Source organism: Pteronotus mesoamericanus, unplaced genomic scaffold (genome assembly GCF_021234165.1).
Source record: "Pteronotus mesoamericanus isolate MK-2021 breed Mesoamerican mustached bat unplaced genomic scaffold, CSHL_Meso_final contig_25, whole genome shotgun sequence".
Classification (NCBI taxonomy): domain Eukaryota; kingdom Metazoa; phylum Chordata; class Mammalia; order Chiroptera; family Mormoopidae; genus Pteronotus; species Pteronotus mesoamericanus.
In genome coordinates this window covers 17,271,537-17,289,540 of record NW_026555105.1, presented here as the reverse complement: position 1 = coordinate 17,289,540, position 18,004 = coordinate 17,271,537, and the positions used below count along the sequence as shown (strand labels likewise).

The following is an 18,004-nucleotide window of genomic DNA, read 5'->3' as shown; positions in this document are numbered from 1 at the left end:
ACAAATGCTTGTAGTCACTTGGTTATTCACTTTGTCATCTAGTTTTTGACTTACAGATTTTTTGTTTTTATGAGGTCAAATATATTAAACTTTAATGCTCCTGAGATTTGAGTAATAGTTGTTTTCTCATTGGAAGTTCATAAAAGTTTTTAGAAACATTAATAAAAGGATTCTCATAGTTTCTTATGGTACATTTGGGGTTTAACTTTTTTTTTTTTTTAACCATATAAATATTTGATCTGCCTGTAATTTATCTTGGTATAAGATGAGTCCTATGGCTACCCAGTTGTCCCAACACTATACCCCACTCTTGCTGTCCAGGAATAAGGTGCATCTCACCATTGGCTTAAGTCTCTGTATCTCTCAAATAGTATTTTAAAATTTTCTTCATAGAGATCTTGCATATTTTATTCTTAGATAGTCATAGGTTTTTTTTTCTTAAATTGTCTTAGATTTATTCTTAGATATTTTATCTTTTCTGTTATTCTTGTTCATTTCTAAATTTAAACTTTTAAAAAAATGAATGGCCCTGGCTGGTGCGGCCCAGTAGGTTGAGTGCCAGCCTGTGAATTGAAGGATTGTTTGTTTAATTCCCAGTCAAGGCACATACCTGGGTTGTGGGCCAGGTCCTCAGTTGGGGGCATGCGAGAGGCAACCAATTGATGTTTTTCTTGCACATTGATGTTTCTCTAGCTCTGTCTCTCCCTCCCTTCCCCTCAAAAAATAAATAATATCTATTTTTAAAAAATGAGTAGTGTATTTTAACCAGACTCACATGAAGAAAATTATTTTGAAATTTTCAAGTTGGCTGCATTTGATTCAGCAGTGGTGAATCCTAGTTCTCAAGACACTTAACAAACTCATTGGTGAGAGACTTTCATTCTTACTGCTAGTCTTTTTTTCTGCTACTAACAACCTTTGTTGTTGTACACTCTTTACTTTCTCTTTGAACTTTAGTATGCTCATTTGAAATGGAAGAATCTGGATCAGATCTTATCTGAAGTCTCTCTTCCAGTTCTGCTCCTGTTGATTCTGAAATGATCAGCTTCCTGGAGGATTTATATCTGCCCACAAAAGCCCTCTTCATGCTAGGGACTATCTGACTCCAAGTGGCTGAAGATTGTCTGAACTTCGGACTTTTAGTTCCTTGTGGCTGAGCTGGTGGCCCATCCTCAAGGCCATGTCAGAAGGCTCACTGTCTACCTTCCAGAGCTATTTGTCTAGTTGGGTACTTAAAGGTTTTGGGTCCTGATTTGGAATTGCTTGAAGTATTTTAGTATTTCTTGTGGCATCTGCTTTTCCTCTTTTATTTCCTCCCCTTAATTCTCAGGCTTACTTTTCAAAGGTCTCCCAGTGCTGCCCTCGTTGTCTACTCCTTTCTTTCCCTCTTTACCTCCTGCCCCTCCTTCACCTCGCTTTCCCCACCTCCCCCCTTACGCAGGGAAGGCGGTGGGGCTTAGGGGTTAGAAGAACTAGCTTTGCAATTTGCTTGGCCAGTGTTCTGATCCACCTTTGCCTCTCTTCAGCTGTGTGACCTTTGGTAAGGTTTAGAGAGAATAAATGCAAAGTGCTAGCAGATAGTTACTTCAGGAGCCACCAAAGTGGAATTAGATTGCCCATTAGTAGTAGTAATAGGCTCTTAGTAGGTTAAAGTTGTGGGATAGGAACTTTTATACATGACCCATTGATTCTTCATAAATAGCCCCACACAGTTGGTAGGAATAGTATCCTGTTTTGTAGATGGGGAACTGAAACTCAGGGTGCAGAAGTGACCTCTGCAAGGTCACAGAGCTAATGAATAATAATGAGCCAGAATGCAAACTTGGGATTTTGTCATTACAAGTTAACCTTCCTCTAAGTACTTCAACAATTTTTCCTCTACCAAAAAGATCAGAAAAGTTTAAGCCTCTAGAAATGAGAACAAAAGCCATGTTTTGAAATCAGCACTGTTTATTGATCTGAATGTTCTTTATCTGTGCTGTCCAGTACAGTAGCCACTAGCCTTGTGTGGCTGTTACGCACTTAAGATGTCACTAGTGGGACTAAGGAACGGGATTTTTAACTTGATTTGTTAACGTAAATGTAGTGGCTGTCATACTGGCTTGCAGAGTTCTAGATGAATGGTTGCAGCCCCTCACCGCCCCTGTAAAAGTCCGTTTTGGGTGTGCTGTCCCCTCTTCTTCCAGCTCCTGCTGTCCCCTCCCCCATGGGTGGGTCTTATTTTTGGGCAGAGAATATCTTCTGAGTTTAATTTTTATTGCTTCTTTAATTCTGACAGTGTGAAGAGTGCCAGTGCTGGCAGCATGGGGTCTGCATGGGATTACTGGAAGAAAATGTGCCTGAGAAATACACCTGTTATGTTTGCCAAGACCCTCCAGGTAGAGATTTCTGGAGTCAGGGATATTCACAGCATGTAGCCTTTTCCTTGGCACAGCTGGTCGTGAAGCACCCTAAGTGTTTATAGTCTTGAGACTCATTTCTTCAGCATCAGCTAGACTCTGACCTCTCTCACCTTTGCTGCTCACTTGCCTGGTGGCCAGCTTTCCTGAGCTCGTCAGTAAGAGACTATGTGTGAAAAGGTTCATCAAGTGGAAGAGCTGGCCTTGAGCTAGAATTTATTTATTTTTTATTGTAAAAATTATGTAACAAGAGATCTACCCTCTTAACATTTTGTGTTGTACAGTATTGTTTTTAAATGAAGCAGTGTTGTACAGCAGATCTCTAGAACTAATTCATCTTGAGTGACTGAAACTCTATAAAAACTATGAAATTCTCTACAGATTTGCATGTCATTCTTGTATAAAGTCCATGCTAACCTTCTCTGTCTCTTTCCAGTTTTATAACTCTCCTTTTCTTGAGAGTTCATGAGGATGTGGGCTCTGTCCTTGGCTTTTAGCAGCTGTTGGGGATTAGAAACCTGCCTCTGCTCCCTCTGGTGGCACCTGCCCTCCACTGCTTCATTGGCACAAGGGAGGGAGATAATGCCCTTCAGGGGAAGGGGAAGGGTATGGTTTTGAAGAGCCTGTCTGCCACCCAAAGTAGAGAATTAATTCCTTAGCAGGATCAGTTAGTTTCATTGTTCTTGGGTGCCCCTCTTCTGAAGTCTCAGGGGTGGATTATAAACCTGTTCTTGCCTTGCTGTCAGTAGGATGGTAACATCTTCTCCCTTACCACCTGTTACATCTCCCCTCAGCTCCAGTACCATGATCTCCTACATCTAGACAGTACTTGAGAACACCTCTGCTTCTGTTACTCTTTTTTGTCCTGTGAGGGGCCTGGTAGGAACTCCTACTTCCACTTTTGCTAATAAGAAAGAAATAGATGTAATAGATATGAATGACTTTCCTAATCTCATGAAGCAAATTGGCATTGGAGCTGGCTTGTAGGGCCGGATCTCTCAATTTTGCTGGTTGTGTAGGGCGGGGCTGGCCACCATAGTTATTTTTCAGCAAGTAGGTCCCCTTGGGGCCTGATAATCTCTGTTTGTGACACTGTGTCTCCTTGTGTTAGACTATAGGCCATAGACAAGAGGAATCCCTTTCCTTCTGTCTCAAGGAAAGAATATGGTCAGAAGTTTCATCCATGAGTCATAGAATATTTTTGATGGATAGGATCTCAGAGACCACTTAGTTTAGCCCCAGCATTTGACAGGTGAGCAAATACAGGCCCAGAGTGGACATGACAGAAGATGAGAGCCAGTGTCTCTAACCTTTGTCTTGTAAAACAAGTAATGTTGCTCTGAATCCTGTTCAGGTGGCTTTTGCAGCAGCTGCCTCTGAGATATCAGAGGGCTCTGTAGGCACTGTTTAAAAATGATTTTTGTCTTCTTTAGTGTCTCCCATTCTTTCCCTCTACTTTTCTCTTGTTAGAAATTATATACACGATCTTTATCAATTCCTGTACACTTTCTGAACTTACTTTTTTAAATAGTTTATTTTTTATTATATATTTTTATTACCATTTATCTCCCTATACCCTCTTTAATAATTCTAATTGCCAAGACTATGAATGGATTTCTCCTTGAATTGAGAACTCAGTGTCTGTTACATTTATAAATTTTGTTGAACTGTGCATTGTCTTGGGTCAAAAGTTTAACCTAGCAGAGTTAAAGGTTACTTGAAGATGCTTTTAACAGAATCAAGGTACATTCCTACCACATGTCTTGGTAAAGTCAGAAAGAGCACAGGGACCTTGGTAGGCATTACAAAGGTTATTTCAGGGTTTTTAGATATTAGGAGGTGACCAGCAGTCTTGAAAGTTGTTCCCTGGGCTTTTGGAGCTAGAAATGGTGCCAAGTCACATGGGGTCATGTTTTCAGTCCTTCCTAAGATCCCCTGTAATGAACAAGATCACTGAAGCCATTCAGGTCATCTGTCATCACAGATGGGAAATGGAGATCTAGAGAGGTCAGGGAGCCTGGTCATAATTCAATTAAGTGGTAGTTGACAGTGGGAGGAGCACTTAGGGCTTCTTTACATTTTATAAATCCATTGAAGTTGCTATTTGCCAGGCACTGGGAATACAACCATGAACAAGATGGTTATTATTCTTTTGGCTCTTCGTGGAGTTGGGACCAGAAACATATGAAAATAAGTCAAATAAACTAGAACTTGTTAGATAGGGATGAGTGTTTGGGGGTGGGGGAAGCAATCAGGCGGAGAATAGCTAGGAGGTACTGAAGAGTCCATCTTTCTTTGGGAGGTGATAAAAGGCCTCTCTGAGGAGAAGTGGTGAGGAGCCAGTCTTGCCAAAGGCCTTGGGGAATAGTGCGCCAGACAGAGTGGGTGCTCAAGCAGAGACCCTAGACCAGAAAGAACTTGATGTGTTCCATAAACTAAAAGGAGGCCACTGTAAGGGTGGGCCCAAGGGAGTAGCAAGTGGCCTGTCCTACAAGCCTCAGTAGGCCAGAGTTAGGGCTTTAGATTTCTACTGTGCTTAGTAGAAAGTCTTTTCAGACTTAAGTTGGAGAGGGGATGAGGTGATTTAAATTTAAAGAGACGTCCAGGTTCCTACTGCACCTCTGGTCATTTCCAGATCAGGAAACTTACATTTCTTACTCACTACCTTACCCCCAACACCTAGTAGAGAGCCTAGCGTATAGTAGGTGTCAAGTAAATGTATATTGGATGAATAAATGAATATAATGGACACACCAATCCATCCTTCCAATAGTGTTTGATAATTGTACAATGGTGAAACAATCCTGGTTTCCTTCAGGCCAACCATTAACTTTTGTTGTCGCTATTTTAGGTCAGAGGCCTGGCTTAAAGTACTGGTATGACAAAGAGTGGTTGACTAGGGGGCATATGCATGGCCTGGCATTTTTAGAAGAGAACTACTCCCACCAGAATGCCAAGAAGATTGTGGCCACTCACCAGCTTCTTGGGGATGTGCAGAGAGTGATCGAGGTTCTGCACGGCCTGCAGCTCAAGATGAGCATCTTGCAGTAAGTGTGGGACCTGCAACTTTGGGGATTTGTCTGATTTGGCATGGCCTGGGGTGAGGATAAGTTTCAGAAGTTGGAAAGCTACAAAATCGAGACAGATGACCTTGCTAAAGATTCTCAGTTATAAAACATTTTTTTAAAAATTAACTTTATTTAGGTATATTTATATAAGTTAAGTTCACCCGTTTTTTAAGTGTTCATTGAGTTTTGACAAATATGTACACTCTTGCAACCACCACTATAATCAAGATACAATGTATGTATTTATAAACTGTTTTTTGTTTTGGTGTACGGTTCTGAATTTTTTTGTTTGTTTGTTTTTTACAAAACAAAATTGTGGTAAGATAGCCCTGACCAGGGTGGCTCAGTTGATTGTCCCACAAGGCAAATGGTTGCCAGTTCAAATCCTGGTCTGGGCACATGCCTGGGTTATGGGTTCAGTCCCCAGTTATGGCATGTGCAAGAGGCCACTAGTCAGTGTTTCCCTCTCATGTTGATGTTTCTCTCCCTGTCTCCCTCGCTTCCCCACTCTGGAAAAATAAATAAATAAACTCTTTTTAAAAATTGGTAAGATATACATAATATAAAAATTACCATCTTAACAATTTTTTAGTGTACAGTTCAGCAGTGGTAAGTGCAACAGATTTCCTGAACTCTCTTTCCATCTTGTAAAATGGAAACTTTATACCTGTTAAATAACTCCTCTCCATCCAACCCCTGGCAGTCACCACTCTACTTTCAATCTTTATGAATTTGTCTACTTTAGGTACCTCATATAAATGGGATCCTGTAGTATTTGTCTTTTTATGACTAGTTCATTTCATTTAGTATAATGTTCATCTCAAGGTTCATCTGTTTTGTACCCTGTATTGCATTTCCTGTCTTTTCGAGGTTGAATAATATTTCATCGTGTCTAATAACCACAATTTTGTTTATCCATTTACCTTAAATTGTCTTGATTGACAAAGTAAAATTGAAAGCTGTTGGAATAGATACTGTTGATAAGCCTGCTCTCTAGCATAGAGGTTGCTCAATAAATATGTTCCTTGATGGTTCTCTCATACAGAAAATTTTAGGTCTTTTGGAGCTGGACTTCTGGCTTTTATTGGCCAGAGTTTGGAGTTAAATTCAGTGTGAATTCCCTTCTGTGGTTGCATTCTACATGTCAAGTGTCCCAAGTTTATGTAAACTCTGAGAAAGACGAGTGACTCTTATTAGGATCTGTTGGCTTTTATAACCTACCCGGGGCAGCTGCCCTCCATGGTGTGCAGGGCCAGGACTAGAACTCAGGCCCTCGCCCCCGACAAGGACTTGTTCTAACATTTCTAACTGCCTCTCCTCAGCAGTTGCAGGAATTTTCTTTCGGTGTTAGCACAGTCTATGGCAGGGACAGCTTCTCTTCTGTAAACATTTCTCCTTAAGTTCTCCCGTAGGGTACCATTTTAGTTACATCATCAACAATGACAAACTAGCTCCATGAACGAGTTAGGTATGACCGGTGACTCTCTGACAAAGTTTCCTTTGTGCTGACTAATCCTGGAGATACCAGGCAGGGTAGAGTGTCAGAATCCTCGGGTGGCAGGATGAGGGTCTGCTTTCTCTTGCATTCTGGTACACGAGAGACCTGGCTTCAAGTACTGGCATGCCAAGGACTGGGTGAGCAGGGCATGTTCAGCAAGAGTATATATTGGTTTGGGTGAAAGCTAAACTGCTGTGACAGAGACCACCCAAACAGAGACTAAAACAAAATGGAATTTTTATTTCTCACATAATGCATGTTTCAGGGGTAGGTAGGTGACCTGGCTAGGCAGATGACCTTTCTCAAGGATTCTGCCTGGGAACTTAGGGACTTGGGTTCCTTCTGTCTTATTCCTTTGGCATTCCATTGGGATTACCCTCATCTGTGTGGTTGAAGCAGTCTCATCTGTATCGCAGCTCTGCTCCAAATCCCGGGAGGGGGAACGTAGGAAAAGGATGAGCAAGCAGTTTCATGGATACACCTAACTGCAGGGAAGGCTAGGCAGGTGGCCACGTGCCCTGCTGAAACTCAGGAGTGAGGGCAGAGTGGGTAGAAGAGAAGGGGAGGATAGTTGCTAGGTGTATTAGCTATTATCATGACATTATTTGTTGAGGTCAGCTGAATCAATTGACAGGCCTGGTTAGGAACACCTATTCCTTCATATTTTATAAATTTGGACAACTTTACGGCATTTAAACCCAATAAATTTCTTCTAAATGAGATGCCAGAAACTGACTGAGGGAGGTGACAAGGTGGTCCGTGGGAAGGCCTAAAAAATCCTCAGGTGATGCTCTGATTGTGAACTTTGCCAGATTGCTTTTCATTTGTGGAACCAGTCAGAGGATGTTCTCTTTTTTTCTCAGTGAAATGCCAATGCTCCTGGCCCTGTTCCATATTCAGGAACCTTGGCCCTGGTTATTCCCTGTTAGGATTTTTTATCTTTATAGTGGTGACTTTGTATTAGAATTAAATCTGACTTCTCCGAGCAACTCAGAAGAGGGTGTAGGGAGATCTTTTTAGTCATTATATGTTGAGAAAAGATCTTGGGAGAAAGGGAGGTGGTCCCAATATGTCTGTGTGCACATGGATAGTTTCTGTTGTCACAGGCTCTGGACTTCATTTTTAGAAATATTGTTCCCTAAGTGGCCTGGCCAGTTTAATTTCAGAGGCAAACAATGACAGGGAATAACTCCAGAGCATCTGTTGTCTTTTAAAAAGTGGCACATGTGGCTCTGCATACCTTCTTTATGATTGTCAGGGCTTGCAAGGAAAGGCCGGGATCATCCTTGTGTGGAATAGTAGTTGGGGCCTCAGATCTTACCTAGGAGGGGTGAAAATTTTAAGAGGGAGGAAGAAAAGACTTTCGTGATTTTCATTCAATAGGAGGTCCATACTGGGGCTTCTGTGTTCCATGTTAACAGATTTCAGACTAGTAGACCTGAAAGTTAACAATGACTCCCATTTGCCCCGATGCAGTTCAGATTTTAGTGATCTTTTTGGGTCTGGGATTCCTGGGATAGGCTATGATACCCTGTTGGAGGTGAACGAGGGACCCGTGGTGCTGTGATGTTGGTGGTTTTCTCTCCTCCCCCAGGGGATGAGAGTGGTATTGGTATTGGGGATTGCTTGGGTGGGAGAGCTCCCCTCCGAAGGATAGTTTCAGCCTCTTTGGAGCAGAATTTTAGGTTTTTTAAGATCACTAGACACCTTCATTTTCATGACCTATTCCATTTCTGGAAGGCCTCAGTAAAGTGTGGATGGGGGGCAGTACCCATGTGTGGGAGTTGCTGGTGAGTTAAGCTTGAGCTTTCCTGCTGATCAGTGTTTCTCAGCTGGGACTAGAAAGGTGCCGTTGACAGTTGTACCGTGGGATAACTCTGTATGGCATTGTCCCAAGCATTACCACACAAGGATGTTTAGCGTCCTTGGATTCTGTGAACTAAAAGCCAGTAAGTACCCTTCATCATTGTGACAGTCAAAAGGCCTCACATGTTTCTACATATCTGTGAACCAAATGTGGGCAGCACCTCTCTGTCCTCCCACACATTGTGAGTGTACACAGGGAAGCTTGCCTAGAGGTGAGGAGACCACAGATTTCCATTCCCCTCAGCCTGGCAGAGGGTGGTTTTTTATTAGACAGCTCAGGTCGGACCTCTTCCTCTTGAGAGAGCCTTTGGGAACTGAGAAGCCCTTGCAGTGGTTCCACTTCAAAGCCCTTTCCACATTTGCCCTCCCCACAGAAGCAGGGAGCATCCTGATCTGCAGCTGTGGTGTCAGCCTTGGAAACAGCACTCAGGGGACGGGAGATCTCATTCCAGACACATCCAAGTTGCTGAAGCCAAGAGCAAGGAGGAAGCCCCAAGCTATAGAACTTTGAATGGGGGTGTGGAGAAACCCCTGCCCCTGCCCCAGTCTGTGGAGGAGTCATATATCACCAGCGAGCACTGCTATCAGAAGCCCCGCGCCTATTACCCTGCTGTGGAGCAGAAGCTGGTGGTGGAGACCCGGGGCTCTGCCCTCGACGATGCAGTCAACCCCCTCCATGAAAATGGTGACGATTCCCTCTCCCCACGCCTGGGCTGGCCTCTAGACCAAGACAGGAGCAGGGGGGACAGTGACCCCAAACCCAACTCCCCAAAGGTAGGTACTTGTTCTTAATTCAGCGTTTGAGTGCTTCTGAGTTCTCCTTCGAGGGATAAGTGTTTTGTATAAGATGTTTATTATAACATTTATTTGTTGTAAAATTATATAAATTGTATTTGAATTTCTTATCACAGGTTTTTTTTTTTTCTTATTTTTTTTCTTGTTAAAATGGGTGCAAAGTCAGGAGAGCCCACTTAAACCAAAGATCATTGGCCCTGGGAAATGCCCACAAAATGGCATAGTCAGTGGGGCTGGGGGTAGAGATGTAGGAAGTAGCAAGGAGAAAGGGTTGATTGGGACTTGATAAGTGAAGCTAAGTGATGAAAATGAGTTTTTTCTTTAATGCAATTTATAATTGCACCTAGTTGCTAATTCTTAGCATGAGCAAAGAGTGAGTCAAGTATTGTGTTAAGCGTTAAGTTTATAAGTACAGTTCTGTGATAGCTTTAATTGGACTTTTAACTTTGTAGCCCTGACATAAGAACAGTCTGCTTTGTCAAAATATTTGCAAGTTGCATCAGTTTTCCCAAGAGCCACTCTTCATTGTTTTGTTTTTCAATTTATTCTCTTCTGGAATCCCCTGTGTCATCCTGTTGCTAAAGTTGTCTTTAACTGTTCACCGGTCTCGTTCTACCGTTCTCAGTGTGATTTGAGGGCTTCTCTACCCTCGTTGTCCTTACTTTCACAGAATTGTGGATCAGTATCACTAGCGTTAAATACATTGCTGCTTATTGTGGAGAAGCAGCATCCTAAATTATAAGCCCCTTGAGGGTGGGTCTCATATCTCATTTAGCCTCTGCCCTTGGTAGTGTCAAAACAGGTGCTGGGCAAGGCTGGTCTTGGAGCCAAAGGACACATCTTTGGAGACAGACCCAGTTTCTAGTCAGAACCTAGGCCCCATTTTACTGTGTGGTTATAACAGGTCACTTTACCTCCTCTAGCATCATGGCTTTGCACATAGAAAGTTCTCAATAAACATTAGCTAGAATCAGTTTTATTTCAAATGAACGAATGAAAAGCTGAGCTCACAAATCCCAGAAAAGGTTTGTGCTCCTGCAGACTAGGCAGGATTTCCTAGACATGTCTGGCACATAATAAAAAATCAGAAAATACTGGGTCTAAACAAGGCAGGCAGGGTTAAAAATCTCTCATTGATGGCAGGCTGACCTTAGACCAGCACTATGTTTTATAAATCTTATCCCATTTCATCCACATAAACGTTTAAAGTAGGTTTTGCTCCATAAGGGAACAGAGGCTCGGAGAGGTGAAATAACTTATCCAGGTTCACGTATTCAGCGAGACATGGAGCTAGGACTTAAAACTCATTTGTCCGATTCCCACATACTAGTTCTTGTCTGTACTTGCCCTGCTATACTGTGATCTCAGGGCTCTGAAAGTCATTCTCTGAGGCCCACGTCAGGCCTAGGGCATTGGGCCAGTTGCTGAGAAGCAGCTGTGGGGTCTTCTGAGCCAGTGGTCTGTGCTGCCCTGAGGTGGTTGCAGTTGGTACAGCAGTGCCCAGGAGAGAGGGAGGAAAAGGAAGTAGAGATTTGGAATATTGAAACTGCAGCTGATTTTTCAGATGTCTTCAAACACTGGCTGGTTGGAGAAAGGGTTGGGAGCTGTCTCTACTCAGTAATTTAAATGTCATTGCATTCCCAGGTGAGGGAATATGTCTCCAAAAAGGTCCTACCGGACGAAGCCCCTGCGCGGAAGCTGCTGGACAGAGGCGGGGAGGGGCTGCTGAGCTCCCAGCACCAGTGGCAGTTCAACCTGCTGACCCATGTGGAATCTCTTCAGGATGAAGTCACGCATAGGATGGACTCCATTGAGAAGGAGCTGGATGGTAGGGCTCCTCCCTGGCTCTTTGCCCATTGGCAGGCACTGTGAGCTTATCAGGATGAGCTGCTATCTGCACTGCCCTATCTGGCTCTCCAGGGACAACTCTATTCTTGCCATCTCTTCTTTTCAGTCTTACCCACCTTCGTCCTACCCTCAAGATGGACCATCCTCACTTTTAGTATTTATTGGGCACTTCTAAGGGCTGCGTGATGTCAGGAGTCCTACCTCACTTGCCCAGTCCCTTCTGCAGAAGAGCAGCTGGACTGTACTGCAGGCAGTGTGCGACTTGAGCAAATATTTACTAACCAAGTTCGTTCTCTCTTTTTTAATTGATTGATTTTTCTTTCTTTTTTTTTTTTTTAGAAAAAGAAACATCAATTTGCTCTTCTACTTATTTATACATTCATTGGATTATTCTTGTATGTGCCTTAACCAGGGATCAGACCTGCAGCTTTGGCATATTGGGACGATCAATGCTCTAACCAACTGAGATACCCGGCCAGGGCTAACCAAGTTTTTAACTGAGTTTTTAGGCTATCTGAGGATTAATCTGGGGAAAAGAAACCTTTTATTTTACCCCTTGATAAAATCTAAAATGAAGCCTTTTCCTCTTTACCAGAAGAGATTTAAGAACTTGACTGAGTCATTTGTGTAGTCCCTGGGATTTCTCCCAGATGTTAGTGGTAACAGATGGGCTTGGAGGCAGAACTTGTGATGGCGAACATGATCAAATTCAGTCTCTCTTGATCCCCAGGAAGTTGCTAGTTTGATTTTTGAAGACAAAATTCCTTCTTGATTGTTCACTTATTTCCTAAATATTTGTTTTCACCCTTAAAATGGAGTCCAGTTAAGAACTAAATATTCTGTTTGAGGATTCTGAGCACAGTCAAGCTATTACTTTAATTGGAGATATAAAACATACTTAAATAACTCAGAAAAATACTGTGTATTACACAAGCTAGGGTCATGAGGTGTGGCCAGGTCATGTGTACAGCTGAAGCCATGCCAGAGGAGAACTGTTGCGAGGGGAAGCAATAACATGGAGGCTTCCTGGAACTCCTGGTACTGAAATGGAGCCTTGAGTAGTGTGATGTCTTTCGCTGGAGAGAAGGTGACTCAGAGTGGTTGAGGAGAGGACTGGCTCTACTGGAAAATGGATTGCCTATTGGAGGATAGTGAGACAGAGAAAGATCTGCATGCCTTCATGCTTCTCTCTTGCCCCAGAGGCAAACCTGAGGAACTGGGAATAGGTGGCTAGCCCAGGGTCCATTGTGACGGCATTCCTGGAAGGGGGAGTATTTCTTTCTCTTTTACTCCTAGAAGGTTTACTTGGGCTCCTTAGAATTGTAACTCATGTCACTGTCTGTGAAAACCCTATTAGGTTGCTGAAATAATATTGAATGTCAGATTGAAAATTGTAGATTTTAAAAGTAGGAGTGGCTTTGGGTCCCTGAAAGGGGGAGGCTTAGTACCATGGAAACAGAGTAAACAACATTCTGTTGTTGCCAGAGGAACCTGCCCTTAGGTGAGAAGTGGGAGCCTACCGAATTCTTACTCACAGACACCCATACCAGACCTCTCGCCCCCACCCACCCCATTCTCTGCAGTTTGGGCAGTGTGGCAAGGATGATAAGCCTCACCTCGCTTCTCTAGAAAGTCCAGAGAACTTTTTATGTTGTGTTCTGCTGATTGGGGGCCACATAGTCTATTCTTGTGCTAATACCCCAGGCTCTGAGAGGTACCAAGGAAACATGAAAATCACTTATAAAGTTGAAAGATTTTATTCAGATAAGCAGACTTTTACGTTGTATTTAATTGATTCGTCAGAATCCTGTTCTATTTTCTACTGTAGTAGAGAGTGAACTTTAAGGTTCATTTAAATACCATCAAGATAAGCTAAGCTTTCATAGAAATTTGAATATAATACTGTTCTTAAAAATGCCTAGTAAGCTGTTATATTAACTGATACATGTTTTTAAATATCATTGTTTTAATATTATTATTTAAAAATTTATGTAGTTGCTAGGACGGTATTGTAAAACTAAAAGACAAAAGATGTTTCATGACTGTGAAAAGTTTGAATCTTTCAGCATTTGAAATATATATTATTTTAAGAAAATATGTTACTTTAGATAGCATAGCCTCTATCCAGTTGGTCTGAGAGTACTTGAAATTAAACCTTCTGCTTTGCTTATAGTCAGTATATTGCTGAGAAGCTTTTGAGCTTTTTAAAAGAAAAACTTAGGGTGATAGTCCAGCACATGGAGTGGAGAAAAGGTAGGCTTGCTGGATGCTGGGGTTCAGAGGAGGTGCTGTTGGCCGAAATAGTTCTGGGTCTGGTCTTCAGTCCTTCCAATCTAGAGAAGGCTTCCACGTTATGGGCCCTAAACAAACACATTTGGGTTCTCAGATTCTTCTAGTCTGTGCACTGGTGCTCTTTCTCCCTATCCAGGCTTCTTGGGTCACCACAGTGTTGGATATCTTTGGTGAACTTGGAATTATATCTGAGTTAGAGTGACTGTAAGAGAGGGGCCTTTCAACAATTGTAGGATCATCTCTTTTTTAAAAAAATATTTTATTTATTATTTATTTTTAGAGAGAGGGTAAGGAAGGTGGAAAGAGAGGGAGAGAAACATCGATGTGCAAGAGAGATTTGATCAGTTGCCTCTCACATGCCCCCAACCTGGGACCTAGCCCACAATCCAGGCATGTGCCCTGGCCAGGAATCAAACCGTCATCCTCTCGGTTTGCGGGCTGGTGCCCAATCCACTGAGCCACACCAGCATCAAAGCTGTAGGCTCAGCTTGCCAGGAGCTGTCTGTCTGTCTCTTGTAATCAATATAGCTAGCCCTGACTCCGTCTTCTTTAGACTCACCCAGATGGCCTCTTCCATCATTAATTTGGGGTCTTCTTTCCCTTTTGCTGAATAGTACTCTGTCTCCTTCTAGGTTGTGGGGTGTGTTTTTTTTTTAACTTGTTTTTTTTTGTTTTTGGTTTTTTTTAAAGACTTACCGATGTATTAAAACTGGTCACTATGGAGTTTTTCTTGCTTGGGAGGTCTCTAGTCGCTTTTACGTGACTTTGATCCTTTACTCTTGGTTTTCAGGTTCAGGTCTGAGAAAGCAGCCTTATTTTTCTTATTTTCATGTGCTTGTACTTGTTGGGATCAGGAGGAGGGAAGGTTCCTCTTCCTTGGAACTCCCAGGTACCAGCATGAAATCTGGTAGAGGGAGGAAGGTGAGCTCTCTAGAGCTTGAGCAGTCAGTGGGGCATTTCGCCAGGCTATTGCCACATTCTTTCACTGCCTTTGTTGAGTGCCTGCTATGTTCCACACACAACTGAATTTTAAGGGTATAATGGTAAACGAGGCAGACTTGGCCTCTGCTTTCATAGAGAAAGATTAATTAAGTCATCCCGCTATATATGATTACAAACTATGGTAGGTTCTCCAAAGGAGGAGAACATGAGACAGCACAGGGACCAGACTCAGGGTATAGAGTTGGGAACAGTTTCCCTGAGAAGTAACTTGGAGGAAACAAAGCATTTAGGACGGTGGAGGGCCATGTTTGAGGAGGAGAAAGGACTGTGTGTGAGGCTGTAAGTTGCTTGAGAAAGCTCTTCTAGATTCTAGAGCTGCACTACTACAGTAGTAGACTTGCTCTGTGTGGCCGTTGAATTAAAATTGAATAAAATTTAAGTTCAGTTCCTCATTTGCACTAGCCACATTTTTAAGTGCTCAGTAGCTACATATAGCCAGTGGCTACTATATTAGACAACATAGACATAGACCATTTCCATCATTGCAGAAAGTTCTGTTGGACTCTACTGCTCTAAAGTATTTGAGCTTTGTCCTAGGAGTAACACAAGTACTTTGTGGAGAGGATGATGAGTCATTGTTTCCTAAGTGGCCTTCCCTTCCCGAAGTTCCCCCATGAGCAGTCAAATGGAATGTGGTGCTGAAATTCTTGTTGACAGTCTTGCACATCAAATGTTGGGAACTCACCAGCTCTTCTCTCTCTCTTCTGCCTGCAGTGTTGGAGAGCTGGCTGGACTACACTGGGGAACTGGAGCCCCCGCAGCCGCTGGCCAGGCTTCCTCAGCTCAAGCATTGCATTAAGCAGCTGCTGACGGACCTGGGCAAGGTACAGCAGATTGCGCTCTGCTGCTCAACATGAATCTGGGCACCAAAACTAAAGGGGGCACAATCCCGGGGTGCCTGCAAGGAGGAACTTTGCATTTTTAAATAAATAAACCTAGCATGCCGAATGCACGTGACACCGACTGACTTCAGGGATCTGGGCAGAGGGGGTGTGATGGACATTGGACAAAGAGGCCATTTTGGCTGCCGGAGGGCAGGGCACTCTGATCTCAGAGCCTACCAAGAAGGTAGCAAATAAGACTCTTGGGATTCCCTTCTTCTGTGCACATTGTTGGATGGAGAGTGAGTCTTTTTGCACAAACTTCACTTGAAATCGTGCCACTGATGATAAATGGAATGAGAGCCAAAAAAGTTTCGTCGGAAACAGTTGTAAATTCAACTTGCAGCTTATTTAATTGACTTTTCTGTCAGGTTGGGGTACATGCCAAGCCTTCTGGTTTCTGCCTGGCATGGATTTAGGCAGCAGGCATCATTTTCATTTTTCCAGCTTCATGGGAATGTCGTGACTTCATCATTCTGTGGAGATTGGGAAGGAGCAGAGGCCTGGGCTGCTCTGCCTCTCTGTAGGACTCTTCACTTTTCTCACCACACCCTTGCATGACTTCATGGTACCGGGGACAAGTTTTGTATGCTTTCACGCCAGAGTTGGGTGGGTTATGTCTTTTATAGCAGAGCCCATTCAACCTGTGGAGGAACTAGAATGTCACTGTACTATGAATCTAGGAAGAATTCCAAACTGAAGCAGGCAGGGTCTGGAACCCAAAGGACAGCATTTCTACCCACTTCTTAATATTGACAGCTTCCCTGTTTTATTTGATGTCCAAAAAGTGTTTCCCAAAATTTTGAACTTTTTCACTCAAAAGATTTGTTACAAAGAATGTGGTTTGGGGAATTACCTTATTTTATATTGTTGTAAACAAACTTCAGATTTTAAGTGTCGCTTTCCTCCTTTCCTGAAGGGTGTATGTTCAGTAGTGGCATTTTCAGATTTGTTTTAATATACTTTAACACTTTAAATTTCCTGTTTGTATTATTTTGTGAGATCAAGGTGATGCTGCTGCTTAAGGTCTAGGTACAATCTGTACCTTTTGAGACAATATCTGTTACTCTTACAGGTTACGGTTCCACGTGTAATTACTATATTGTTGTTTTTCCTTACTAGGCAAAGTTAAAGAAAATGTTTCATGTTTTGAGGAGTGACCCGTTTCACAGTTTAGTTTTCTTATCACTAAAGGCAAAAAGCAAAGCACAGTTGTCCATTAACACTCACAAGTTAATTATGGGTTTATGAATCTGTAATGTTATATGCTGCATATATTTACTATGTAAACGTGAAGTAGCCAATATCTCAATAGCAACGACAGTTATCTCCTGTGATCTGTGGAATGGTTAGGCTTTAAGGCACAGGTCATTGTCATGAAGGCCTCTGTACCAAGATCTGTTTCAGGGAATGCTGTCCAGTGACTTTTTTCACCATGTGACATAAAATGAATTTAGGACAAGTTGACCTGCTGTAGCTTACCCATCAGAAGGAATACATGTAGGAGCTATGACATTTGTAATAAAAGCTGACACAATTCCTCTCTACAAGAGGCTGTTTCCCATTGCTAACGTTGGCGTTTCTGGTATGGGAAGAAACGCTCAAGGAGTGTGCATAGCATCTGTTTTGCATAATTTATCAGACAGCCACATTATGAGAACTGTGTGATGCTTGTCTGAAAAGGGAAGAGACAGGATGGTTTTCTGTAGCCACAACTGTGAGGTATGACAACTTGTATTATTAGATTACTGACTCCCCCCCCCCCCCCCCCCCGCCCCGAAAATAAGTTTGAGCGTCACATCCTGGGAAGCTGTAGTTTAAGGTAGCCAATCTCATGTCTTTTTCAAAGATGGAATCAGAAACTGAACTACCATAGTTTTGTCCGTTAATTGAAGAAATAATTCCATTTCATTCATTGTGACTTTTGTCCTTAGGGAAGCAGGGATGACTCCAAGTTCTGATAACCTCAGTGTGCTTCCCTAATTTAAAGCCATGTTGAGGGGCTCCATCCTCATTCCTGGGCCAAGTTGAATAAACCCCAATTTGGAGCACTGGAAACTGTTATTTGCAAATATTACTGTTACTATTTAGAAATCTGTACACTACCTAAGTTTTGAGTAAAACTATCCACCTTTAAAAAATTGCCTTGACAAAAACAGTTCTGGTTTGACTAATCATTTTGTTTCTTTTAAGTGATAGAGTATATGTAAGGTGGACCCTTGATGAGCCAACATTGCACTGTGGATACATATCTATGTTTACGCGCTATTAGAACAGAAGGCGCTGTATATAGAAATGTTGCTTTGAAGCAATATTTGCAAAACATGCAAACTTCTGTATCTGTATTTGGAAAAA

General features: G+C 42.5%; 1 protein-coding gene and 1 non-coding gene across 2 annotated transcripts in view; one reads left to right on the top strand and one right to left on the bottom strand.

Annotated features, from left to right (window-relative positions):
* PHF20 (PHD finger protein 20) overlaps positions 1-18,004 on the top strand; it is a 102,845-nt gene extending 84,841 nt beyond the window's left edge. The window contains exons 14-18 of the mRNA XM_054573821.1: positions 2,279-2,378; positions 5,251-5,446; positions 9,206-9,605; positions 11,271-11,454; positions 15,483-18,004. Of these exons, the coding sequence (XP_054429796.1) occupies positions 2,279-2,378; positions 5,251-5,446; positions 9,206-9,605; positions 11,271-11,454; positions 15,483-15,625 (1,023 nt within the window). The 3' untranslated portion in view covers positions 15,626-18,004. The remainder of the gene's footprint in view (positions 1-2,278; positions 2,379-5,250; positions 5,447-9,205; positions 9,606-11,270; positions 11,455-15,482) is intronic.
* On the bottom strand, positions 2,758-2,861 carry LOC129071027 (U6 spliceosomal RNA). The gene has a single exon (XR_008529188.1). It is a non-coding gene; the product is annotated as a U6 spliceosomal RNA (small nuclear RNA).